This window comes from Mesoplodon mirus (genome assembly GCF_964341445.2).
Source record: "Mesoplodon mirus genome assembly, chromosome: 8".
In the NCBI taxonomy this organism is placed as follows: Eukaryota; Metazoa; Chordata; class Mammalia; order Artiodactyla; family Ziphiidae; genus Mesoplodon; species Mesoplodon mirus.
In genome coordinates this window covers 106,505,579-106,533,039 of record NC_138984.1, presented here as the reverse complement: position 1 = coordinate 106,533,039, position 27,461 = coordinate 106,505,579, and the positions used below count along the sequence as shown (strand labels likewise).

Genomic DNA, 27,461 nt, shown 5'->3' with positions numbered 1-27,461 from the left:
ATTTTTAAAGTTTGATCATTTTGAGGATTTTGATATTTTAATTTAGTGATTAATGAGTATTTTCATAGTGTCCTGGCTAGAAGGATAAGGTAGCCTCTATTCCCACCTCTCCTTCTACCCCCCAGAACAAAATGTCCACCCCCAGAACAAAAGTTTTTGCCCTCATAAGGATTTTATCCTGTCATCCTCCCTACTTTCTCCCCGCCCCGCTGACTTCCCAACTTCCCTTTGTAGAAGAGGATCTGGGAAATGCTAGTTCAGTCTTCCCTTTTCTGGAAGAGATGGCTTAGAGGATGGAGGTGGCAGGAGCCTTCTCTTGGGGGAAAAGAAGATGTGTGACTCAGGCTGCCCAAGGTTTCCTCCTGTAACTGCGCTGGGCTCAGGGCTGGCAGTTAGCTGGAGAGAGTGTGGGTCACAGGGCAACAGGAGATTCCAGCGTCTCTAGCAGCATGTACTGAGGTGTTCTAGAGAAGCTGGAGAAGAGGACCCAGGGAGAGAAGCAGGGTCCTAGATTCTGAAAGCACGTCTACCTTTCTGTTCCTAGTTGCGCTGGCTCTTGGAGATCTGTGAATTTGGAAGTCCCTCAGTGGCTCTTATTATTTTGTTTTTTACCCTTTTGTCTTAAAGAGTTTCCCAACATGTTTAGTTTGGTGAAATCTTTAAGAATTAGGATTTTATAACAAACAAATCTAGTGGTTAGGAGGACTTTAAAAAGGTAGACTCGTAGAATATTATATCTAGAAGAAAACGTAGAAATCCCCTAGTTCCACATTTTCTTTATAAAGATAATAAGAGAAATGAAAGCTAGAGAGGTTTCGTACTTTGCTAAGTCATACATACTGCAAGGCTGCTCCAGAGCTGAGGCCAGACCCTGGAGATCCTGACTCGAGTCTAGGAACATTCCTTCTCCTACCCAGGAGCCCCACAAGTGTGTAAATTTGTCTCTGTCTGGTGGATTAGACCTTTCTATCCTAGACAGTTCAGGTATTTTTAAGTTGAGTAATTTAGATAACCTTTTCTGGAATTAAAAAGACATATATCTAATTTAAATTCTTTACTTTGGTCATTCTTTTCTTCCTCTCAATGAAATCCTTAAATATAGCCATCTTAGCTATTCTGTTCATCCTTTAAGCAGAATCCAAAATGTTTACAAAATATATAACACAGACTTAATATTAGGTTACTTAGACTTTAGAAAATCACATTGTACTATTTTTAAGATTGATGTTTTACCTGTACCCTAGAAGCCTCCTTATTTTGCTTTGACTCTTAGCAAAGTTAATTTAGTCAGCAAAGATAGAACCCAGTTAATGTCAAATTCCAGTCTTTACAAGAATGTTTATTGCATAGAGAAATCAGAGTGCACAAGTGTTTCTTTGGAATTTGAGGTATAATACTCACTAAAGAATAAAAGCTTTTTCAGAAAGCATACCATAGACTATAGGTCTCTTGATAAATCAAGCCTAAATAAGGACTGACCAAGAATGGCAGTCTGGGTGTTCAGGATACCCGCTGGTTGGGTAGGATGGGGGAATGGTGGTAAACAGCAGGGTGTTAAAGGAAGTGGAAAATGGTTTTATATGTATTTTTGGAACTCCCCTCTCTGTAGTTGCAGCATGGCCAGTTTGGCAAGATATATAGTATCCTCTGGGGAGCTGGATATAGAGCCAAGATGTGGCCTTTGGGACATAGATAATGCTCTTTTAATGACCCTTAATTCCTTTAGTGTAATCCTCTAGCAAAGAAATGAGAAAATTGAATTTATAAAGCTTCGTTTTGCCCAGAGATTTTGAAGTAGAAAAGGGCTGTACATTTGTGAATAGGTGCTTAAGTAGGTGATGGAAATAAAACATCATTTGAGCAAACTGTCCTATACCAGAAAGTCTCAGGCACCAAAATAGCTTGGCAGGTTGCAAGATAATGTTCACTTCAAGGCTTTATCCTCAACAAATTAAAACTAGAACAGTTGACATAATAGAAAGGGATAGTGTGTCCTTGGTACTCTTGTTTCTGAACTGCATTATTATAAAATGTGTCTGGCAGTAAATCACACAGAGAATGTGGTACCCTGTTAAATAGCTGTCAACTCTTCTATTTGCAAGTTCCTGTATGATTCTCAAGTAATTCTAAACCTGTTTGAGAAGTGATATCGGTTTCCTTTTTGGCAAAAGTGTGTTCCTTTAGCAATACTTGTGTTTCGAGGCTTCTAGTTACATTTTTTTGCAAGGAAAGCATTTCTTAAATAATGGATCTGATCTGATAATCGGCAATGTATATACTGTACCATTTTTTTGGAGAGATTAACACGTCGGTGAGATCTATTAGTGAAGTATCATGCCCTCTGTGCATCTTTAGTACATACCGAAATAGTTTTAATCCTCCCTAGTCTCGTGCATTGTATTAAAAACCTGAATGCACTCTAGACTACGCAGTCTATTCCCTTCTCAACATTAACATCTTTTATTTTAGAAAAATGAATGGGTGATATTATTTGGTTACAAATTTTAAGATGACTCTTTAACAGTGATCTCAGAAAGTGGATTTTGATAACAACATACAGTTGTCTCTCACACTGGCTGCACTATCCATTGGACTGTGGTGGACTTTTGATAGATCTAGAAGTGGTTTTGGCCTTGGAATAGGAATTGCTTTCTTGGCAACTTTGGTCACTCAACTGCTAGTCTATAATGGTGTTTATCAGTAAGTATTCTTTTTGGTGCTTGTTTCCTAAAATCTCAGAATTGAGATTTTAAAATTACATTAGCCACTTTAATCTACAGAGTAACTTACTTCGTAACTTATTTCCATTGTAATTATCTCAATAAGTGTCATTGTACTTCCTTTGTGAGTTGTTAAAAATATTTCTATTATTCTAGATATACATCTCCAGATTTTCTCTATGTTCGCTCTTGGTTACCATGTATATTTTTTGCTGGAGGCATAACAATGGGAAACATTGGTCGACAACTGGCAATGGTAAGCTCATGCTCATTTACTTACCTTTCTGTTATTGAGATGTAAGACAAGTTTTCTCCATACAGCAATAGAATAAGTCATTTGGAAGAATTTAATCACAAGTGTATTAAAAATGGAAAGAACCACTGGATAGAAAAGCTAAAATGTGTTACGGATAGGGTGATATGATTTATCCTCCAATTTTTATTAATTAATTTATTTATTTTACTAATCTACGTTTCTACTCCATGAAAAAGGGACAGTTTTAAAAGTGAGAAGAAGCGCTGCTTATAACTATGTTGCTACAATAAATATAAATTAGGACTATCTCCAGCAAATCAAGATGTTTGATTTTAGTTAAGAAGGAAAAGGACATTGTTGATAAGCCCAGTCAGAGATGGCAAAGGTCAGGGACTGGCATTCAGATGCCACAGCAGTTTCATGAATAAGTGCTGTCACTTTTACCATTTTAGCCAGCTGAGAGAATTGAGTGGTTTACATTGCTGTCTTTTCGGTAGTCTAGCCACCCAGTTATTCTAAATCCATTGGTTTACTTTATTTTGAATTATGGGTAGACATTTTAATAGCTGTCCTTTCAAAATATTGTTTCGACCAGAAGCTTTTGCTAATATAGTAGATTTTTTCCTTTCAATTTTAAAGTTATTTGAAAAAATATTATCTGAATTTACAATATTAGTCCTGTCCTTAAGTTCATGACCTTTCCTTTGCTAATATGCCTTAGTGAGCACACAAAGAAATTTATTTTGCTTCCTTTCATATTCTAGGATTGACCTAAATCATATACTGTTATAATTTGCTTGTAATGTAGAAATATCATTTTTTCCCTGCTTTTGGCTATGCCCCTTTTAGTTCTAGAATGCGAATTTCTTTTTTCCTTTCATAATTGTCATTTAATCCTAATAGTTGTATAATTCTCAGATTCTTTGAGGAATAAAGTGGACATATGTTAATAAACTATTAAGTTTAGACCTTTTTAGTTTATATGGAAATTGCTATTCAAAATAAACATTAATCTGTTAACCTTTTAACCTTTTAATTTTTACAGTATGAATGTAAAGTTATCGCAGAAAAATCTCATCAAGAATGAAGAAGGCAAAAACATATCTTTTGTACAGAAAAACAAGACGAAAAGGGCATGTAAATGATAGTTATACCAACAATACTTGGGACTATAAAATTGCCAGGATGCAGTTTTTCCCTTAATTGGTGTGTGTATATATATACACACATATACATATATATACACACATACATATGTTACTGCAATCTGTGATTGCTTCGTCTGTAAATCAAGTACAAACCTTTATGTATTTGATTTAAATAACTGTAAAATATATATGCACTACATTAAAAAACATGTTGATTAATAGATGAAATTTTTAATTTTTTAGACATACCATATATTGTATCACAATGTTGATGTGCCAAAATATTCAGTTATCGTCATGCAGAGTATAAGAATGCTTTGAACAATTTATAGACTTACTGAAATAAAATATGAGGAAAGCCAAAAAAAAAGCAAATGGAAAGCGGTATATTCTCTTTTGCTTACTGTTGTGCCTTTTTATTTTTCTAATATATAGCAGTACGAGTTATGGGTGCCCTAATGTGTGGTTAGTTTCTATTTTAATGTTGTCTCAGAGAGCTTTGGGTGTTTTAATATATGATGAAAAAGAACTTCCAGGGAACATTTTCATACCTGCATTACTGGAGAGAGTCCAAAGAGTAATTTTTGTTTTAACAGATTTTACTGGAGGTGAAACTGATCGGCAGGAGAGTTTATCAGCATCAAATTGTTTTGAGTCTAAATCTGGAAGAATACATATAATTAAAAGTAAGGACCATTGAAAAATTTAACTAGAGTAACTATGTTTTACAAATACAGAATGACCTTCTGGAGTGCCACAAAGTGTTAAGTGATATTAACTGTCATTTGCAGTACAGTATTCCACTGCTTTTGCACATGGAACACATAAGAATTCCTGAACAGGTCAAAATGAAGTTTCTAGTTGTCTTGGGTTCTATAATCTGTTGGGTTCTGTAAAGAGAACCATTTGAGCTGGGCTGCTTCATATGATTGGTTGTCAGTGGATTGCATCCGAGGAGTGGATGGGCACATAATTTCTTATGTATCCATGTGCCCATTAATGAACAGTTCAAGAATGTGTTGTTTAAGAATGTATTGGGATGGCATATTGTGCATGGTAAAGATCCTGGTAACAGTTTTGTGCATATTTTTCCAACAGCTAGAGCCTTTTGAGTGTGATTTAAACATAGTCTTAGTTAACCTTTTCCCCCAGTTTTTATTTTTGAAATTGATGGCAGTTGTCTGATACACAAGGGTGAAATCTGCTTACTCTGGAGGGGTGTGTATGTGTGTGAGTGTGTAGGATTGAGAGAGGGAGAGAGAGAGAGTGTGTGTGTATGTGCATGTGCTCATGCTCTCTTATTGTCAACTAGATATTTTTCCAGTTTTGATTTTAAAACCATTTCTGTCAGACTGAGATCTTGTATGCCAAACTTTAATGTGCTCTTATGTTTTAAGGCTGAAAGTGTGAAAATCCTAAGAGGATTTCCTATTGAATATATATACACAATCTTAACTATAGTGGTGGTAAACATACTACTGTAATTTATTATTCTATCTTCCAGATAATGTTATTCATTTAGAACAAATAAGGTATATTTTTAGAATCAACTTTGTAAGCACTATAATTCTTTAATAAGTTATAAGGTCTATGATGTGTTTACTTTGAAATTTGCTGTTTAAAGCAAGATGTATTAAATATATAATTATCATCTTGGTTAAGAGTCTTTTTTCCATCCTTGTGGTTAATCTTAGAATTATATTACTGAGGATTAATTTATTAAAATTAACATGGGTGGTTGAATTTATTCAGAAATAATGAAGGAAACTAAGTTTAGTGTTACAGGAATTGAAGGATTATCACTTTGAGTTCTTAAATTATTTGCATATCACCTAGAAAACAAGAAAAGATTTATGACAAAAATAAAATTGTTTTGATATTTTGATAAGTGTATAAATATATTACATCTTTTTTTTTTGCAGTGAAAGTGGTAAACATCTTTTAATACTGCTATATTGGCAGTGCTTCCTGGCTTTTATTATTTAAAGTTTTAAAAATTGAATAGTTGAAAACTGAAACTTAAATTCTATGAAAGCACAGGCAAATAATTAAAATTAGCTAGCAAGAACCCTGGTAATACTTTCGTTGTAATCTTCATTTGTTTGCACTGAACTGTTTTACCTTCATTAAGGTCATTGGAACCTCTCAGTGGTGCCTCTACTTCACACATCTGTTTTCTAGGTGGAATCCAGACTTGGTCAATATCATTAAATACTTCTCTAATCTTTCGGTTCACTTACCTGCATGATGACATATATTCTTTGTAAGGTAATTCTTCCCGTGTTGGTCTGTGGACAGTAGAGTCTTCGCTTTGTGTGCCTGAAAAAGTCTCTTTCATTCTTGAAGAAAAGCTTAGCAGGCCGTGGAATTCTAGGTTCACAGTTTCCCCCTAACCCCAGCACTCTGAAGATTCGTTTAACTCGCTGTCTTCTGTCGTCTAATGTTGCAGACAACAAGTCTGCTATTAGCGTAATTTTCTTTCCTTTGTGGAGAATCTGTCTTTTCTCTCCAGGAGCTTTTTCATGATTTTCCCTTCATCTTCGAGGTTAGTTTCACTTTTACTTGTTTAGTTTTAAAATTTGTTTTTATTTTTCTTGCTTAGTATTGAGTATGCACTTTCAGTCTGTGGGCTCACGTCTGGAAAATTTTAAAATCTGGCTGCATATTGGAGTCCTGTGGAGTCTTGTAAAAATATGCTGATGCCTAGATCCCACTCCCAGAGGCTCTAATATAATTGACCTGAGGTGTGCTCTGAGCATTAGGAGTTTCATAAGTTCCCTAGGTGATTCTAATGTGCAGCCCAGGTTGTCTCTCACAGGTGTAGATACATGTAATATAAGGTGGAGGGTCCAGGTGAGAGAGATGTAATGACTTGGAAACGAAGAGTGAGGGACACACTGAGATACACTTTGGGTTAAGTCATCTGAACTTGGTGACTTGGGTATAAAGGTCAAGGAAGAGGAAATGTGAAAGGTGACTTAATTTTTCTCTCTTGGAAAACTAAGTGGATGGTATTTTTGTAAACCGAAAAAGGAATGCAGAGAAGTAGGTGAATGGAAGTTTGATTTGATATGTTGAGGCTGAGGTATGTAGGAGGCCTCTGGTAAAGATGAGTATAAGCAGTGGGATATTTGAGCCTGGGTTATGGGGTGTAATGAGGGAGTCATCAGCATATGACACTAATGCAGCCGTGGGAGTGGATGAGGTCACCTAGGGAGCGTGGTATAGTGAAAAGGAAGAGACCCGAGACACACTGGCCTGTTGGCAGAGAAGCTGGTGAAGGAGGTAAAGGGGGTATAGTCAGAAGTAGGAGGAAAAACAAGAGAGTGATGTGGAAGCCAAAATAGGAGGGGGGTTTCAGTCAGAGGGTAACTGGTAGAATGAAATACAGTTGGAGGGAATAATTGACTTTAGAAGTACAGGTGATGATATCTGATTGTTTTATGTTGAAAAGTGTTTTTTCGAACCTATTTTATCTTAACATTTAAAGTATATCATTGCATACAAATTATATTTGAGAAAAGCCTGATCATGTACTGTCATTTATTACTAGTAAGAGGAGCTGGGGACAGCTAGAGAACTTTGAAAGAATCATGGAGATTTGGGCTGTATCTTTGAAGAACGGACCCAGGAACTGACTAGAGGTGAAGAAAGAATTTTCAGAGAGTTTTGAGACCATCCAGGACCCAGGTGAGGCTGGAGATCAGATATTTGCAGTGGAGTCAGTTAACATGGTGGTGCCATGTTTAAATGGGCTCAGTAGCCCAGGGGCTAGGCCATTTGTGATGGAGTAGATTGAGTCTAGTGGGGAGTTCGTTGGTAGACACGGCGCAAGCCTTTGTGGAAAATTAAAGGAGGCTCCTAATGCAAGGTCAAGAGATTTATCGTGGGATCCAGGCAAATCGGGGAAGGAAGTTGAACCAGCAGTGCTAACCTGACTGCGTGGGAGAACGGTGTGAGGTGAAAGGGCAGCACGTGTAAGGAGGCCAAAACCCTGTTTGATGGGAAGGGTGATCGGCTTGGGGTTTGTAGTCAGGGGGGGATTTAATGGCTCACTTCCAGATCTCGAGGTCCAGGGTATGATCTGAACACCTGTGTTTCCATGGTTTACAGAAGTGGCTGGAGATCTGAGGCCTGGGTGACCAGCTGTTCATACCAGTATGGACGGTACTAGAATGGTCGCAGAGGCTGGGTGGGAAGGAAGGTCTCCTCTGTGGGCTCATGACCATTAGAGTGAAACACTTATCCAGATGCCTTGATTGTATCAGAATTCTAATTAGAGTCCCTTCCCCCCTTTTATGTAATTATTTTGAGTTGTTTCATCATCCTAGGTGCTTTAAAAATTCACACGGTGTTTAGGAGTGCGTCTTCTACTAGTCCTGTTCAATCAGAGACATCATCTCTTTAATCCTGGACAATTTTTTTTCTGTCTTTGCTGTTATTATTTCTTTGTTCACCACCTCTGTTCTTCTGAAATTCCTCTATTTGGGAGATCTTTGACCTTTTGTTCCTGTTTTCTATATATCCCTTAGCTTTTCTCTGTTGTGCTACATTCTAGAAGAACTACTTAACTGGATCTTCCAGCTCAGTGAGGTGCTCTTCAGCTGTACCCATTCAGCGTTCAGCCCATCAGTTGAACTTTTAATTTCAGTGATGACAGTTTTAATTTCCAGGATCTCTATTTCTGTGTGTGTGTATGTGTGGCAGTGTGGGGTCATTCTTGTATTTTCTGAGGATATTAATTAAGCTTTTAAAGTTCTAAATGCTTCTAAAGATCCAGGCAGGGAAGGGCAGGATGAGCCTGCGCCAGCCTGTCTCTGGGTGTGAGTGCTCCTTGGTCTGCCTTGGGCACACTCCCAGGCCTCTCTGAACTTAGTGTCACACTGCTTGCATCTGGGGGCAGATGCTGTGCTGTCTGTCTCTGCCCGGTCCAAGGCAGCGAGTAGAAGTGTGGAGGGGTTGACCAGAAGGCTGCTTCTGCAGGAGCCTGCTCCAACGCATGAGGTCTGTTGCCCTTGGTATTTCTGGCTCCAGGCATTAGCCACCTATGAGCTTTGAATGTCCCTAGTTTCATTTTTAGCAAATCCTTTCCTTGAGTGAGCTGTGGTTTCTTTCCACCTACTGCTCTCAGTTGTTTTCTTGCTTTCAGGGCTTCCTTGTAGTGGCTAGTCCATGGAGGATACTTCTCCTTATCTAGCAGTATACTTATAGATTCCTTTACCTTTTAAAAATCTTTTGTTGTTGTTTCTATGGATTTGGGATAGGAAGGAAAAGCTACAGCTTGACTAGTCTGCCCCCCTGATTCAATCTTCCCCACAATTTTTTATACTGTAAACTCTTGCCATGTGCCTGATCATTTGTCTTGACATTTCAAAAATTCAGTTTAGTTGGGAGCTGAGATAAATGGGTTAAGTCAGTGGTTTCCTACTTGGTCTCAATAAAAATTGGGGTATGGAGATTTTTTTTTGCCTTCGAAATACATTTAGTTCATTGAGATCATTGTGCCAGGAAGTGTAAATATCCTTGTATCTGTTCCTTTATGCCTCCCTTTTTTTTTTTTTTTTTTTTTTTTGAGGTACGCGGGCCTCTCACTGTTGTGGCCTCTCCCATTGCGGAGCACAGGCTCCGGACGCGCAGGCTCAGCGGCCATGGCTCATGGGCCCAGCCGCTCTGTAGCATGTGGGATCTTCCCGGACCAGGACATGAACCCGTGTCCCCTGCATCGGCAGGCGGACTCTCAACCACTGCGCCACCAGGGAAGCCCCTATGCCTCCCTTCTTTTGATCACTGATGAAATCTGTGAAACCTGTCATCCTTCTTTGTGATTTACAAGACAGGCTTTTCCAGGGTATGTCAACTGTTCTGAAGACAGTGTTGTTAAGGACCAGGTTTGGCAGATCAGATAGATAACAATGGCTGAGGTGTCTATAAGGATTTTCATGAACAAGGGACGGTTTTGATTCTAAATCAGAATTCTGTGCTGGCACAAGTGTGTTTTATTATGCTTTGTCATGGCAGGATTTGTAACTGCTAATAGTTCTGTGGCTTCCCCAAAGGTGGGCTTTAAAAGTAATGAGCACTTAGGAAACTTATTTCCATTTAAAATAATCTTTTTTTACTACTGCTCTGAAACTAATAAATTTACTCAGTACTACTGTGTTTCCACGAGTTTGTTCAGTTTGCGAGATTTTGTCTCTCTTAGAAACACGTTTTGAGTAACTTGTACAGACTGTGATCATGGACCAGTTCATTGTGATGAGCAATTGAGCAGACAAAAGAGAGAAAGAACCCAACTGCTGAATCTGTTTGTTTTAGAAGAAAAGTTTCTAAAATGCATTCCCTGGGAATTTCTGCCATTGAATGAAAGTCACTTCTATTTCCTTTATAGTCATCACATGGCACTCCTAGATCTTCTGGGAATGTCTGCTCAGCCAAGTTATGACGGTGACAGTTCTGTTTTGAAACAGGTCCTTCTGCCTTCACAGAAACTTGAAATTTTGCAGCAGGACATTACGGGAGGACAGACTGCCGCCCCATCATCTTGGGATCAGCTGGAGGCAGCTGCTGTGCTTGGTCTCCACACACTGGACTTGGGAAGCCTGCACACTGACAAACTGAAGACGAAGTTTAAAGATGTTTGTAAAGACAAATCTTTGTGGAATTTTCTATGCCTCAGACCTAGTGTGGGTCAATATCATGCCTGTCCAAGAGAGAAAGCGGGTCAGGATATGTTGAAGCAAGTCTTCTAGAATATATGTAAAACTCATAATAAAGTTGAGTCAGATTCAACTTTTTGTTTCCCCAGAAAAAGTAAATTAGTGATTCTTAAATCTTTGTTAGGATTAGTTGTGGTCCTGTGACCCCCAACTACCTGCAAGGGGGCTGGGATGTGCAAACCCTCCCCTGACAGGAGAACCAAATATAGGTGATCATTGGTAATGTCCACCTCCGTTGGTTTAAAGCATTTTGTAGCACTCTCTTCCCACTAGAATATTTTTCTTCGTGAGTGATTCATAGTGAACACAGTTATAAGGAAATGAAAATTCTTTTGGTGGTAAAATTAAAATTATAGCCTTTTTTAAAATTTTATTTTATTTTATTTTATTTTTTGCGGTATGCGGGCCTCTCACTGATGTGGCCTCTCCCGTTGCGGAGCACAGGCTCCGGACGTGCAGGCTCAGCGGGCATGGCTCACGGGCCCAGCCGCTCCGCAGCATGTGGGATCTTCCAGGACCGGGGCACGATCCCGTATCCCCTGCATCGGCAGGCGGACTCTCAACCACTGCGCCACCAGGGAAGCCCCATAGCCTTTAAAATACATAAAATATAAACTTTGTATCCAAGTCCTGGAAGGGTGGGGAAGAAGGAAGGAGTCCACTTCTGTCTTTTCCTCTCAAATGAAAGGGAGGGGGGAGGGGGAGGGGGAGGGAATGAATCAAGTGTTTCCTTAGTGCTTCCTACAAATGTCCCTACCACACAGATAAGGATCGTTTTATAGCTGCCAACATCCACGTTTTTCTGAATGGCGGAGCAGCATTTCAAACTCTGGTCTAACCTTGCTCCAACAGTCAAGGATTCTCACCAGCACATGGTACTGTCCCTGCAAGTCCCTGCAAACTATTTTGCATGTGCATTTCCAGCAGATTTCCAAGACCATCACTAAGTGGCTTGGCACCGAGGCATCTCTGACACGAATGCGACCTTGACTTCATAGACGTGGGCTTCATGTGTTGCTTCACTCTGGGATCCGGCTTCTCTAGGAAGTTAACATAAGCATACTTAGAGAGTCTGACGACTTTAGCCCTCAGGGAATGCCTGGACTTGAACCCGAAGGCTCTCTTGATAGCAGACATCCTACCTCAGCCTCCACAGACACAGTCCCATATGGAAATCTGACAGCATAGAAAGGAGATAAAATTTTTAACAGGTTTTGACTTCTGACCTTTTAAAAAGTTCAGTCTGAGAGAAGTCTGTGTGAATTATTGTGCTGGCTGGTCTAGCTTTTGACGTGCCCACAATACTTAAGTACTGGCCTGTTGGGATCCATGCATGCGAGCTGTGTAGACGGTAAGTGCTATTAGAGTAGGAAGAGGATGTTAACACGGTGGCCCGGGAGAGGCATCTGGAAGGCAGGGGCACAGGTACCAGTGGGTCAGGCCAGCTCGAGGAGGGTAGGACAGTTCTCTTGGGCATGGGATGGACAGGAACACCACATGGACAGACAGGTGGATGTTCTCTGAAGACTCCGAAGTCCATTCTGGAGGTGGTGAAGATTGCAGGTTGAGGAAGTGGTGGGAGGACGGACTTAAAACATGGCTTCACTTCACTCTGGGGGTTTAAGTGGCTCCGAAAGAGCCTACCAGCAGGACGTGCTCTGCTCAGGCAGGGCCCCCAGCTGCCCGCGGGGTTACTTGTGGGAGTCCTGCGTGTTGAGGCTACCCCGTCTAGCACAGCTCAGAGCATTCCCATCGTCATCAGACTTTTACTGAAAAAGAACATCCTGTGGCTGATCAAGGCGCAATCCTGAGTTTGAGCAGAGTCAGGAAAGAGCCTTGGGAATTGAACAAACTCAGGCTTGATTTGTGTCACCCAAGGAGCTATTTACAGACTGGGACCCTGGGCAAGTCCCCCAAGCTCTTGAAACTTCAGTTTTTCGTCTACAAAATGGAGATACACTCCCACCTTTCTTGGAGGGCCGTTAACATTAAATGCAGTAATATGTAAACAGGCGTCCAGTGAAATATTAGTTCTTCTTTCCCTCCTGTCTATTCATTTCAAAGTTCGGGTACTGTACTCTTCCAGCACGTTGGCATCCCCTCTGCATCAGGATAACTTCCCTAATTTTTTTTTTTTTATCAAAATGGAAGGGAGCAGAATGCAGGAATCTACTCAGCTGAAGACCACCGTCCACAGCTTCCCTCACCAGTTTAGTCACCAGCGAGCAGGTTCCTAAGGAAGCAGGACAGAACGCTGGCTGGTCGTTGTTATACTGAGTAATTGTTCGGCTGGAGGTTTGGCCAGGTTAGGCTGGGGTGTCATCCAGGGAGGGAAGCTCAGGTGAGATGCTGCAGGGTGGCATGAGGACACCAGAGGGAAGGAAGGATATGGGGAATAGTAGATAGGTTTTGTCAGCATCTTATTTTTGCCTAGGGATGATGGCTCTGTCCTTATACTTTATAGTGTCACCACTGTGAGAGTGCACTTTCCCATAGAAGGAGTTACATTTTAATTAGCCACACGACACCTGATTTCTAACCTATCAGCCCTTTTCTCCAGGCCTCATCTCTGGATTATTTTTGCCCATGTCCGCCACTTGCCTACGCCTTTCATGTGTATCAGAAAGGAACCACCAAGCACCCTGGAAATCCTATTACCAGACCTCAGGATATTAATTGTCACGTTCTCCCCCATGGTTACACAAGTGCTGAAGAAGTGGTTCTCTTTCAAAAGTGTCTTGTCAAAATGCCAGGCACAGTTTGTTTTTGACATTTGCTGCTACCGTTAAATAATAGTCTTGCTTCTGTCATAGCTAATGTTGACTTGAAGGCATTTGGAGGGCATTTCTCAACTCCAGCCTTAACAGTGAGACCTGGGTCTTGACAGATATTTTTCTTGCTTGCCCAGGGCAACTGAATGTAAGGGGTTGCAACCTTTGCTTTTCTAAGCTCAAGAAAATTTCAGATGGATACACACCACTTCAAACTTTAGATCTCATTGTGCACACATGCATGTACTCACAGCCACGAACACCTACACACACATACAAGTTGGAGTTCCTGAAGTTTTGCCATCCTGGGAATGACATTTACATCAATTAAATAGTATCCCATTTTAAGACCCCTTAAATCCTGGCTGTGCTGCCTTGGTAAACCTTTATCTGTTCGAATGTCATACTTAATTACAGATCTCTTTAAAATCAATAAGCAGGTTTTTGGTTTCTGTATTGGCAATGGAGTAAGCCCCGAGCAGCAAGCACTGTGTGCCGTCTGTCAAAGAGAATCTGGGCTCTTCATACACAGCACTTAACTTTCTTCTGTCCATTTGAAATTTAATTTATGGGACTTTTTCCCACTTTTGTGCAGTAGCATCTTTTGAATTTTTCCTCCAATGTCTTATAGAGCAATGTGTAGAGATCTCCTTCTAATGGGATCGTAATTTCTGAAATGTTCACCATTTATGAGGTAATAGAGGGGAGCGTAAGAAAAAAAATTGGGCACAGCAAGTGAGAACTGTGCAAGAATTCTATGGAATTGTGTAGGAGTTGGCATCGCTTGTATGTGAAGGGACCAAGAAATGCACAGTCGGTTTCAAAATAAATACCAAAGGAATAGTTAATTAGACAAGTCTGTTTTGCAGTTTCAGAAAAAAAGAAGTACAGCAGTCATTAAGATTTCCAGTAATTAAGGCGTCTTGGGTTTAGAGCTTTGCATGTGGAGCAGTAGATTGTAAATCTAATGGATAAGCGTCCACCATGTCCTGCTACATGCTTTTCTTTCGCAACACCTGTGTCACAAAATTCATCTTCAAATTTTGAGAAATACTTTTAGAGATTTCCAAAATTAAAAAATCTGAGCATATGAATTATTGTAACTGTCATCTCTCACTCTCTCTGTCTCTTTCCTTTTATCCTGATATTTGTTTGGGAGACTAGTTTTAGATGGCAGCATTTTTTTTTTTTTGAGAGGAATATGAATTCAGTTAAAATCGAGATGTGATTGTCTCATGACGATTCATATATATCACACAGCAACTTAACTGAGTTATAAGATTCACAGAAAAGAATGGCAGAGCTGCAAGAGACTCTCAAATTCATCTCGTGCACTGCAATCTTGTCATTTTACAAACGCAAAGGCAAAACTCACATTGGTTAAGTGCTTGTCCCTGGTCACAGAGCCAATTAGTGGCAGAATGAGACATTTCAGGAGCTTTAACAGGGCATTAACATTTCAATTCATGAAAAATGTAGATTTAATTTTATAACTCTGCAAGATTTATGACAATGCTGACAACTGGTAGAAAAGGGACACTCATGAATTATGAATGTTTCTATTTGAAGGACAATTATTTGTTACCTTAAATAAGAGCTGGTACATAATAACATTGAGAATCTATTATATACTTTACATATACCACCTCATTTAATTACCCCATTAAAACTACGATGCAAATATAATTATCTATAATATAATATGAAGAAACAAAGGCTTACTTACAAAGATCACACATAACCTGCCAACATCACGCAAGTAGATGCTAAGCTGGGGGAGATCCCAAGCCCTCCTTCTTCCCAGGCTGAAGGATGCAGATCTTTATTGCCTGTGATGTCAGCGCAGGAATATGTGGAACCTGATTTATTTCTATGAAATGTTAGATGTAGGACTAAAACATATATGGGAAAGTCATGCCCTTACCCTTCCTAAACATCTTTAAATTTCAGTCGGAGCAATGAACAATTTCAGCGGCACCATTCTTGGCTAAGAAATGAGTTCTGAGCCTGAGATTTATTATTTTGTGATGAAATAAATTAGATATCTTGAAAGAAGAGGTGTGGGGAAAGATTATTTGCATCATGACTTATTAGAGATATTTTTAAATCAAAGAATTGGGTTAAATATTCTCATAATGAAGAAATAGGATGTAAAGCATTTCTTACCAGATACATTTTCATCTATGGCTTAAACTGGAACTTTTAAACCACTCCAGTGTCTTTGATTTTAAAATTAAAGTTGGAATACTGAAAAAATTTTAAATATTGTTGGCATGTCCATAGGAGAATAACAAGGAAATGGACATTTTTAAAATTTCCATTAGACTTGCATATGAAAAAAAAATACAAGCATCATTTAAGAAGTTGGAAGTGATTTCTGTAGATTATCCCTTATATATTTTTTAAAGGAATGCTGAATTTTATTTTATTCTATTTTTTAAGACATATTTATTGGAGAAAAATTGCTTTACACTGGTGTGTTAGTTTCTGCTTCATAACAAAGTGAATCAGCTATACGTATACATATATGCCCATATCTCCTCCCTCTTGTGTCTCCCTCCCTCCCTCCCTCCCTATCCCACCCCTCTAGGTGGTCACAAAGCACAGAGCTGACCTCCCTATGGTGCTATGTGGCTGCTTCCCACTACCTATCTATTTTATATTTGGTAGTATTTATAAGTCCATGCCACTCTCTCACTTCGTCCCACGTTACCCTTCTGACTTCCCACGTCCTCGTGTCCATTCTCTACATCTGTGACTTTATTTCTGTCCCTCCCCTAGGTTCTTCAGAACCATTTTTTAAAATATATTCCATGTATATGTGTTAGCATACGGTATTTGTTTTTCTCTTTCTGACTTACTTAACTCTGTATGACAGACTCTACGTCCATCCACCTCACTACAAATAACTCAATTTCGTTTCTTTTTATGGCTGAGTAATGTTCCATTGTATATATGTGACACATCTTCTTTATCCATTCATCTGTCGATGGACACTTAGGTTGCTTCCATGTCCTGGCTATTGTAAATAGAGCTGCAATGAACATTGTGGTACATGACTCTTTTTGAATTATGGTTCTCTCAGAGTATATGCCCAGTAGTGGGATTGCTGGGTCGTATGGTAGTTCTATTTTTAGTTTTAAAGGAAACTCCATACTGTTCTCCATAGTGGCTGTGTCAATTTACATTCCCACCAGCAGTTCAAGAGGGTTCCCTTTTCTCCACACCCTCTCCAGTATGTATTGTTTGTAGATTTTTTGATGATGGTCATTCTGACTGGTGTGAGGTGATACCTCATTTTAATTTTGATTTGCATTTTTCTAATGATTAGTGATGTTGAACATTCTTTCAGGTGTTTGTTGGCAATCTGTATATCTTCTTTGGAGAAATGTCTATTTAGGTCTTCTGCCCATTTTTGGATTGGGTTGTTTGTTTTTTTGACATGGAGCTGCATGAGCTGCTTGTAAATTTTGGAGATTAATCCTTTGTCAGTTGCTTCATTTGCAAATATTTTCTCCTATTCTGAGTGTTGTCTTTTCATCTTATTTATGTTTTACTTTTCTGTGAAAGAGCTTTTAAGTTTCATTAGGTCCCGTGTTTTTACTTTTGTTTTTATTTCCATTTCTCTAGGAGGTGGGTCAAAAAGGATCCTGCTGTGATTTATGTCATAGAGTGTTCTGCCTATGTTTTCCTGTAAGAGTATTATAGTGGCTGGCCTTACATTTAGGTCTTTGATGCATTTGAAGTTTATTTTTGTGTATGGTGTTAGGGAGTGTTCTAATTTCATTCTTTTACATGTAGCTGTCCAGTTTTCCCAGCACCACTTATTGAAGAGGCCGTCTTTTCCCCATTGTATATTCTTGCCTCCTTTGTCAAAAATAAGGTGACCTTATGTGTATGGGTTTATCCCTAGGCTTTCTATCCTGTTCCATTGATCTATATTTCTGTTTTTGTGACAGTACCATACTGTCTTGATTACTGTAGCTTTGTATTCTAGTCTGAAGTCCGGGAGCCTGATGATACCTCCAGCTCCGTTTTTCTTTCTCAAGTTTGCTTTGGCTGTTTGAGGTCTTTTGTGTTTCCATACAAATAGAGAAATATTTTGTTCTAGTTCTGTGAAAAATGCCATTGGTAGTTTGATAGGCATTGCACTGAATCTGTACATTGCTTTGGGTAGTATAGTCATTTTCACAATGTTGATTCTTCCAATCCAAGAACATGGTATATCTCTCCATCTGTTTGTATCATCTTTAATTTCTTTCATCAGTGTCATATAGTTTTCTGCATATAAGTCTTGTCTCCTTAGGTACATTTATTCCTAGGTATTTTATTCTTTTTGTTGCAATGCTAAATGGGAGTGTTTCCTTAATTTCTGTTTCAGATTTTTCATCATTAGTGTATAAGAATGCAAAAGATTTCTGTGCATTAATTTTTTATCCTGCTACTTTACCAAATTTTTTGATTAGCTCTAGTAGTTTTCTGGTAGCATCTTTAAGAGTCTCTGTGTATAGTATCATGTCATCTGCAAACAGTGACAGCTTTACTTCTTCTTTTCTGGTTTGGATTCCTATTATTTCTTTTTCTTCTCTGATTGCTGTGGCTAAAACTTTCAAAACTATATTGAATAATAGTGGTTAGAGTGGACAACCTTGTCTTGTTCCTGATCTTAGAGGAAATGGTTTCAGCTTTTCACCATTGGCAACGATGTTCACTGTAGGTTTGTCGTATATGGCCTTTACCCTGTTGAGGTAAGTTTCCTGTTTGCCTACTTTCTGGAGGGTTTTTATCATAAATGGGTGTTGAATTTTGTTAAAAGCTTTTTCTGCATCTATGGAGAGGATCATATGGTTTTTCTCCTTCAATTTGTTAATATGGTTTATCACATTGGTTGATTTGTGTATATTGAAGAGTCCTTGCATTCCTAGGAAAAACCCCACTTGATCATGGTGTATGATCCTTTAAATGTGCTGTTGGATTCAGTTGCTAGTATTTTGTTGAGGATTTTTGCATCTATGTTCATCAGTGTTATTGGCCTGTAGTTTTCTTTCTTTGTGACATCTTTGTCTGGTTTTGGTATCAGGGTGATTGTGGCCTCATAGAATGAGTTTGGGAGTGTTCCTCCCTCTGCTTTATTTTGGAAGAGTTTGAGAAGGACAGGTGTTAACTCTTCTCTAAATGTTTGATAGAATCCACCTGTGAAGCCATCTGTCCTGGGCTTTTGTTTGTTGGAAGGTTTTTAATCACAGTCTCAATTTCAGTGCTTGTAATTGGTCTGTTTATATTTTCTATTTCTTCCTGGTTTAGTCTCAGAGGGTTGTGCTTCTCTAAGAATTTGTCCATTTCTTCCAGTTTGTCCGTTTTATTGGCAGATAGTTGCTTGTAGTAATCTCTCATGCTCCTTTGTATTTCTGCAGTGTCAATTGTTACTTCTTTTTCATTTCTAATTCTATTGATTTGAGTCTTCTCCCTTTTTTTCTTGATGAGTGTGGCTAATGGTTTATCAATTTTGTTTATCTTCTCAAAGAACCAGCTTTTAGTTTTATTGATCTTTGCCATTGTTTCCTTCATTTCTTTTTCATTTATTTCTGACCTGATCTTTATGATTTCTTTCCTTCTGCTAACTTTGGGGGTGTTTTTGTTCTTCTTTCTCTAATTGCTTTAGGTGTAAGGTTAGGTTGTTTATTTGAGGTGTTTCTTGTTTCTTGAGTTAGGATTGTGTTGCTATAAACTTCCCTCTTAGAACTGCTTTTGCTGCTTTCCATAGGTTTTGGGTCATCATGTTTTCATTGTCATTTGTTTCTAGGTATTTTTTTATTTCCTCTGATTTCTTCAGTGATCTCTTGGTTATTAAATAGTGTATTTTTTAGCCTCCATGTGTTTTATTTTTTACAGATTACTTCCTGTAATTGATATCTAGTCTCATAGTGTTGTGGTCAGAAAAGATAATTGATATGATTTCAAAGCTCTTAAATTTACCATGGTTTGATTTGTGACCCAAGATAGATCTATCCTGGAGAATGTTCCATGAGCACTTGAGAAGAAATTGTATTCTTTTGTTTTTGGATGGAATGTCCTATAAATATCAATTGAGTCCATCTTGTTTAATGTGTAATTTGAAGCTTGTGTTTCCTTATTTATTTTCATTTTGGAGGATCTGCCCCTGGTGAAAGTGGGCTGTTAAAGTCCCCTACTATGATTGTGTTACTGTCAGTTTCCCCTTTTATGGCTGTTCGTATTTGCCTTATGTATTGGGGTGCCCCTATGTTGGGTGCATAAATAATTACCAGTGTTATATCTTCTTCTTGGATTGATCCCTTGATCATTATGTGGTGTCCTTCTTTGTGTCTTGTAATAGTCTTATTGGAAAGTCTATTTTGTCTGATATGAGAATTGCTACTGCAGCTTTCTTCTGATTTCCATTTGCAATGAATAACTTTTTCTATCCACTCACTTTCTGTCTGTATGTGTCCCTAGGTCTGAAGTGGGTCTCTTGTAGACAGAATATGTATGGGTCTTGTTTTTGTATCCATTCAGCCAGTCTGTGTCTTTTGGTTGGAGCATTTAATCCATTTACATTTAAGGTAATTATCAATATGTATGCTCCTATTACCATTTTCTTAATTGTTTAGGGTTTGTTATTGTAGGTCTTTTCCTTCTCTTGTGTCTCCTACCTAGAGAAGTTCCTTTAGCATTTGTTGTAAAGCTGGTTTGGTGTTGCTGAATTCTCTTAGCTTTTGCTTGTCTGTAAAGGTTTTAATTTCTCTGTCAAAACTGAATGAGATCCTTGCTCGGTAGAGCAATCTTGGTTGTAGGTTTTTTCCTTTCATCACTTTAAATATGTCCTGCCACTCCCTTCTGGCTGAGTTTCTGCTGAAAGATCAGCTGTTAACTTTATGGGGATTCCCTTGCTGCTTTTAATATTTGTTCTTTGTATTTAATTTTTGATAGTTTGATTAATATGTGTCTTGGCATATTTCTCCTTGGATGTATCCTGTGTGGGACTCTCTGTGCTTCCTGGACTTGATTGACTATTTCCTTTCATATATTAGGGAAGTTTTCTACTATAATCTCTTCAAATATTTTCTCAGTCCCTTTCTTTTTCTCTTCTTTTTCTGGAACCCTTATAATTCAAATGTTGTTGTATTTAATGTTGTCCCACTGGTCTCTAAGACTGTCCTCAATTCTTTTCATTCTTTTTTCTTTATTCTGCTCTGTGATAGTTATTTCCACTAGTTTATCTTCCAGGTCACTTATCCGTTCTTCTGCCTCAGGTATTCTTCTATTGATTCCTTCTAGAGAATTTTAAATTTCATTTATTGTGTTGTTCATCATTGTTTATTTAGTTGCTCTTTAGTTCTTCTAGGTCCTTGTTAAATGTTTCTTGTATTCTATTTCCAAGATTTTAGATCATCTTTACAATCATTATTCTGTATTCTTTTTCAGGTAGACTGCCTACTTCCTCTTCATTTGTTTGGTCTGGTGGGTTTTTCCCTTGTTCCTTCATCCGCTGTGTATTTCTCTGTCTTCTCATTTTGCTTAAACTACTGTGTTTGGGGTCTCCTTTTCGCAGGATGCAGGTTCATAATTCCCATTGTTTTTGGTGTCAGCCCCCAGTGGCTAAGGTTTGTTCAGTGGATTGTGTAGGCTTCCTGATGGAGGGGGCTGGTTCCTGTGTTCTGGTGGATGAGGCTGGATCTTGTCTTTCTGGTGGGCAGGACTGCATCCCGTGGTGTGTTTTGGGATGTCTGTTACCTTATTATGATTTTAGGCAGCCTCTGTGCTAATGGGTGGTGTTGTGTTCCTGTCTTGCTAGTTGCTTGGCATAGGGTGTCCAGCACTGTAGCTTGCTGGCCATTGAGTGGATCTGGGTTTTAGCATTGAGATGGAGATCTCTGAGAGAGTTTTTGCCATTTGATATTACATGGAGCTGGGAGGTCTCTGGTGGACCAGTGTCCTGAACTCGGCTCTCCCACCTCAGAGGTACAGGCCTGACACCCGGCTGGAGCACCGGACCCTGTTAGCCACACAGCTCAGAAGATAAGGGACAAAGAAAGAAAGAAAGAAAGAAAGAAAGAAAGAAAAAATAAAATAAACAAGTTATTAAAATAAGAAATAGAAAATAATGATTACAAATAAAAATATTAAAAAGTAATAAAAAAAAGAAAGAAGGGAACAACCAAACTAAAAAACAAATCTACCCATGAAAATAAACTCTAAATACTAAGCTAAGATAAACATAAAGCTAGGAACAAATTAAATGTGGAAAGCAAACCCCAAGTCTACGTTTGCTCCCAAAGTCCACTGCCTCAATTTTGGGACGATTCATTGTCTATTCAGGTATTCCACAGATGCAGGTACATCAAGTTGATTGTGGAGCTTTAATCTGGTCCTCCTGAGCCTGCTGAGAGAGATTTCCCTTTCTCTTCTTTGTTTGCCCAGATCCTGGGGTTCAGCTTTGGATTTGGCCCTGCCTCTGCGTGTAGGTCGCCTGAGGGCATCTGTTCTTCGCTCAGAAAGGACGGGTTTAAAGGAGCAGCTGATGGGGGGGAGAGGGAGGGGCATGGAATGCAGCACGAGCCTGCAGTGGCAGAGGCCGGCATGACGTTGCACTAGCCTGAGGTGCACCATATGTTCTCCCGGGGAAGTTGTCCCTGTATCACAGGACTCTGGCAGTGATGGGCTGCACAGCCTCCCGGGATGGGAGGTGTGGACAGTGACCTGTGTTTGCCCACAGGCTTCTTGGTGGCTGCACCAGCAGCCTTAGCATTTCATGCCCGTCTCTGGGGTCCGCGCTCATAGCCGTGGCTCGCACCCATCTCTGGAGCTCGTTTAGGCGGTGCTCTGACTCTCCTCTCCTTGTGCACCCTGAAACAATGGCCTCTTGCCTCTTAGGCAGGTCCAGACTTTTCCCCGGACTCCTTCCCGGCTAGCTGTGCACACTAGCCCCCTTCAGGCTGTGTTCATGCAGCCAACCCCAGTCCTCTCCCTGGGATCTGACCTCTGAAGCCTGAGCCTCAGCTCCCAGCCACGCCTGCCCTGGCGGCTGAGCAGACAAGCCTCTCGGGCTGGTGAGTGCCGGCCGGCACCGATCCTCTGTTCGGGAATCTCTCCGCTTTGCCCTCCACACCCCTGTGGCTGCGCTCTCCTCCACGGCTCTGAAGCTTCACTCCCCCGCCACCCGCAGTCTCCACCCGTGAAGGGGCTTCCTAGTGTGTGGAAACCTTTCCTCCTTCACAACTCCCTCCCAGAGGTGCAGGTCCTGTCCCTATTCTTTTGTCTCTGTTTTTTCTTTTTTCTTTTGCCCTACCCAGGTACGTGGGGAGTTTCTTGCCTTTTGGGGGGTCTGAGGTCTTCTGCCAGCGTTCAGAAGGTGCTCTGTAGGAGTTGTTTTCTTCCACATGTAGATGTATTTCTGATGTATTCGTAGGGAGGAAGGTGATTTCCACGTCTTACTCCTCTGCCATCTTGAAGGTCTCTGGAATGCTGTTAAATCGAAGGCAACATGGGAGTGCCTGAGTCCGGTATTTTTTCCATCTATCCCTTATATTTTGACATTCATGACTTTAATGAAGATAGGACAGAAAAAAATAAGATTAGGCTAATTATGAGGTCAAGGCCCTTAATTAATAAATATAAATGCAAGAGGTTAATAATTTCCTCTCCCTTTGCCTCACCATTAGCTCTGAGAAGGGTGGTCCCACACACCACAGTAAACTGCACTCCTTCCAGAGCGTGCCCCCGCCCTTCCTAGTGAGTCCAACCAGGAAACTAGAGCCATAAGGTCAGGTCAGGAATGGCGTTGGCTCAGTGGAATCTGGGGCTGATGGCTACAGCAGTTGGGACCTTTGGGGATATGCGTGGCAGAATACCTGGTTCAAAATGACATAAGCAAGAAAGCAAGTTATTGAAACTAACAGGCAGGACTGGCTTCACGTGTAGCCAGGATTTAGGTTTCAAAAACTGCCATCAGGGCTCAACTTCTTTCCATCCTTCTCTGTATCTGCTGTGTTGGCCGTAGGCTGGGGCTTTACAAGGCTGGATGGTGTTGGCAGCTCCAGCCTCAAGTCCTTCCCCTTGCATGTCCTGTCTCTCAGGAACCTCTGCTAAAGTCTCATAGAAGCTTACTGGCTCTGGTCAGGTCAGGTGTCCCTTGCCACACCAATCCCCATGGATTGGTTCTGCACAGACACAATGTGATATTGATATCGCCAAGGGTTCTTGGCCTTTGTCAATCCATAGAAATTAATAAGAGGCCAGAAAAGAAATTGAGGCAAGGCTTTATTGGGGACCCCTGAGGGGCAGTGAGCTGGTTCCTTATATGGGGCGAGGGTAGGGGTGTGTCCAGAAGTCAGGTGGAGGGGTGGCTTAGGTGGTCTGCCCACCCCTTTGGTGGTGTTGAGTGCAGGGGGCATGCGCAGTACCATGCTTTTTCTCCCAACACCCTGTTTTTTGCTCTTGGCTCTTTAGAAGTGGCAGTTGGACTTTTTGGGGTTCTTTGTGTCTTGTCCAGAATTTGCCCCTACTATGCATGCACACAGTTATTTTTAGTCCTTTATAATTTTGTTGTTTTTTTGTTTGTTTTTGTTGTTGCCTGAGTAGACATGTTTCCAAGTGCAAGCATTGCAGCACTGCAGCAAAGGATCCCAGGGCCCAGGGCCCAGCCTGTATCAATATGATGACAAAAAAAGGGGAACTAAAAAGGCAAATGTCGTGTATCAGAGCCCAAAAGTCATAATGAACTGGAAGTTGCTAAAGCAAGACAAAGTTGCTAACTGTAGACAGAAACAGACAGTAGGTGATGGAGAAAAAGAAGGGAGATAGAAAAACCATCTCATGTCTTTCTCCTTCCCATGAAACCTATACTTTCCTTCCAATAAACTCTTTAAGAAAGGATTTAAATTGAGTTGTTTTCTGTTCTTTGTACCTGTCCAACCATGACTAAAATAATGTGCTGGTGTTCCCTTTACCGCTTAATATTCTGGGTCATGTGTAAATTATACACACCCTATAGATAATGTGTGTCCCTCAATGGGAAGAGAAGCCTGCCCACCAAATAGATCATCCAAAGATTATTTGGAGAAATTAGATGTGTGGCTTGAACTAAATGATCTTGGAAGTGGCCATGAAACTTGAGTTTCAGAGGTTACCTCGTTTTCTGAAAATACCAACACTCAGTTTCATGAAAAACAACGTTTTTCAACTCTTTTCCCACTTTTGCCAGATACATTTTCATTTATGACTTAAATTTGAACCACATGTGAAAGTTCCCTGCTCAACTATCTCACCTGGTGTCATGGAAGGGGCTCCTGATAATCTATGTGGTTAAGCATGAGGTGGCCATACTTCCTTTTAAATAAAATCTTTTGCAAATAAGAACATTTTGGTCAATGGGGCTGGAGATATCATTGAAGCAATTCCCCCAAATCTGAGCTAGGCCACAACTAAATCATTTCAGTTCTTGTTTGAAATGAAAACTAGGAGAGTCTAGAACCTCTCCAAGAAATCCACCCAAATCTTTAAGCACTCTCACCTTCATTTGACATTCACCAAACGCTAGGTTAGAAGGTTTGAGAGATGGATTTGCTCTTTAAGATGATGGGAACACATTTTATTCAGTTTCTGCTGCAGTGCCCAGAGGAGGCAGGTTGTGGGACTAGCTTTGGACAGATCTTTTCATGATGTCGTGATTTAAGAAAGTGCTTAGTTTCCATTCTCATACTTCATAGAGATTTCGGTACAACTAGCGGACAGGCTTCCAGGGCTTGTATTTGACCCTATCTTGCTGCCTGATTACGAATGAATCCAACTGGAACACCACCAGCCCCAGCCACAGAAGCAGGTTCCTTAACCTGAGCTTTTGAAAGCCTCTGTGTGTGGAGTTATACACAATATCACCTCTAGTCATTTGGCTTAGGGCCCTGCCCTGGCTAGCTTAACAGCTTTGATTTTTGGTAAGCCAAATAATTCCACTGGGGCAGGATATTGTTACAATTTCAGAATGAAATTCTCTTATCTTGCCAAAACCATTATGTCCTTTCTTAGTAAAGTAGATACAGTGGACCGTTTCTTCCCAAATGTCATAAACTCCCTTCTCTTTTCATAATTTTTGGAATAAGTATGGAATGGAAAAGAAAAAAAATCCTGCCATCTGAAGCCAAGCTATGTAGGGAGATGTTAGATCACTTTTGGCAAGAGAGAAAGGCTCTGAGAGCTGGACTTGGATACAAGAAATACAAGAAACTCACCCCTTTATGTGCTGTTTTTAATGATTACGCTCGCCCCTGAGGACTGATTAATATTCTTTTCGATTAGCTATCTTTTGTTCCTACTTGTCCAGATAAAGTGCCTGTTTTTAAGCCCGATACCCACAATAAATAAACAAAGAATGAAGGTCATGTGCATGGGAATTGGAGAGTACAGGAGGTGCCTATTGAAAATACATTCCCATCTAGAAGAATTTCCCTCTCATAAAATTTTAGTTTTTTGTAAGTTTGTGTATCTTAATCATATTAAAAGTGAATTTATTCCATAGCTGACCAATCTGTTCAGGAGCCAGAAAGTATTTAGGTAGCCCATAGACTAAAACATCTTTCCATCTACTATGGCGTTACCCTACGGCCCTGTGAGGTGAGACAGGCAGGGGTTGCCGTAAATGATTAGCCTATGTCATCCAGCAAATTACAACTTCCTTCTATTGCAAAACACTGCTTCTATGCATAGTGAGAGACAATGCAGTATAGTGGGAAGGTTCTGGATGAAGGTCCAAATATTAGGGGTCTAGTTTTAGCTCTGCTAGGAGCTTACTGGCTGACTCAACAACTTTAGGTCTATTCTTTCACCGATAAAATGAAGGCCCTGGAAGAGCTGGTCTCTAAAAGAGGCAACAGAGCATAGCGACTAAGGTTAGGGTCCTGGCTCTGCCACTCACTAGCAGTTTGAACTTGGACAAGTTATTATACCTACACTTGTCTTGTTGTTGTTGTTTTTTAATTTGTAAAATGGGATATTATGAGTTAATGTGAGGATTAAATAACCTAAGACATACAAAGTACCTAGAAGAGACTTTGGCCCATAGTCAGTGCTCAAATGTTGTTATTAGCAACATCACCATCTAAAATCTCTCCAAGTCATGAAAAGGCCTTGTCCTACCCACCATGGAAATATATCAGGAGAACTGGATTTTCCAACTTGGTTTGGTAAGCAAAATCTATGTATGAAGTAGTTAGAAAACCATACATAATCATCAGATTAAATGAAAAGTTAATTCTTCCTCCTTTCAAGAATACCAATAGAAATTAAACAATATAGACCTTGGTCAATTTGGTGGGCTGGGGTGGGCGCTTTCCTTTATGACAAGAGTGTTTTTGTTTGGAGACGATCTGACAGATGACTCCAACAAACCTATGATTTCTTCACACACCCCTACTCCCCGCCCCTTTTCACATCTCAGGAAATAGTAACACATCCTCTCAGATCAATTGGACCCGAAGTGAATAAGGATACAAAAGACCTAAGCCACATAATCATAAAGGTAGATGTGAAAAGCTTCATCCAGAGCCAAAACATTAGGTTTTGTTTACAAAACGAAGTTGGAAAATCCAGTTCTCCTTCTATATTTCCTTGGTGAGTAGGACAAGGCCCTTTCATGACTTGGAGGAATTTTAGATGCTGCTTCAATAACATTTGAGCATTTACTATGAACAAACTCCCTTTCTCTCTGAAGGTAGGAATATATTATTTCTTCAAGTGCCCATGGAACAGCCACAATAATTGACCATACCATTGACCACCACAAAGGAAGTCACAATAAATTTCAAAAAGTAGAGATAATATAGACATTATTTTTTGTT

General features: G+C 39.9%; 1 protein-coding gene across 9 annotated transcripts in view; it reads left to right on the top strand.

The window, feature by feature from the left end:
* INSIG2 (insulin induced gene 2) overlaps positions 1-10,939 on the top strand; it is a 32,908-nt gene extending 21,969 nt beyond the window's left edge. For 4 of the 9 annotated variants that reach the window (XM_082631190.1, XM_082631191.1, XM_082631198.1 and 1 more), the window contains 3 exons: positions 2,534-2,700; positions 2,877-2,976; positions 10,592-10,939. In XM_082631190.1, coding sequence (XP_082487316.1) covers positions 2,534-2,700; positions 2,877-2,976; positions 10,592-10,873 — 549 coding nt within the window. In that variant the 3' untranslated portion in view covers positions 10,874-10,939. Of the gene's footprint in view, positions 1-2,533; positions 2,701-2,876; positions 2,977-4,021; positions 5,735-10,591 lie in introns of those variants that run through there. The other 5 variants (XM_082631195.1, XM_082631196.1, XM_082631193.1 and 2 more) reach the window with 5 other exon arrangements.
* Positions 10,940-27,461: the final 16,522 nt, after the last annotated feature.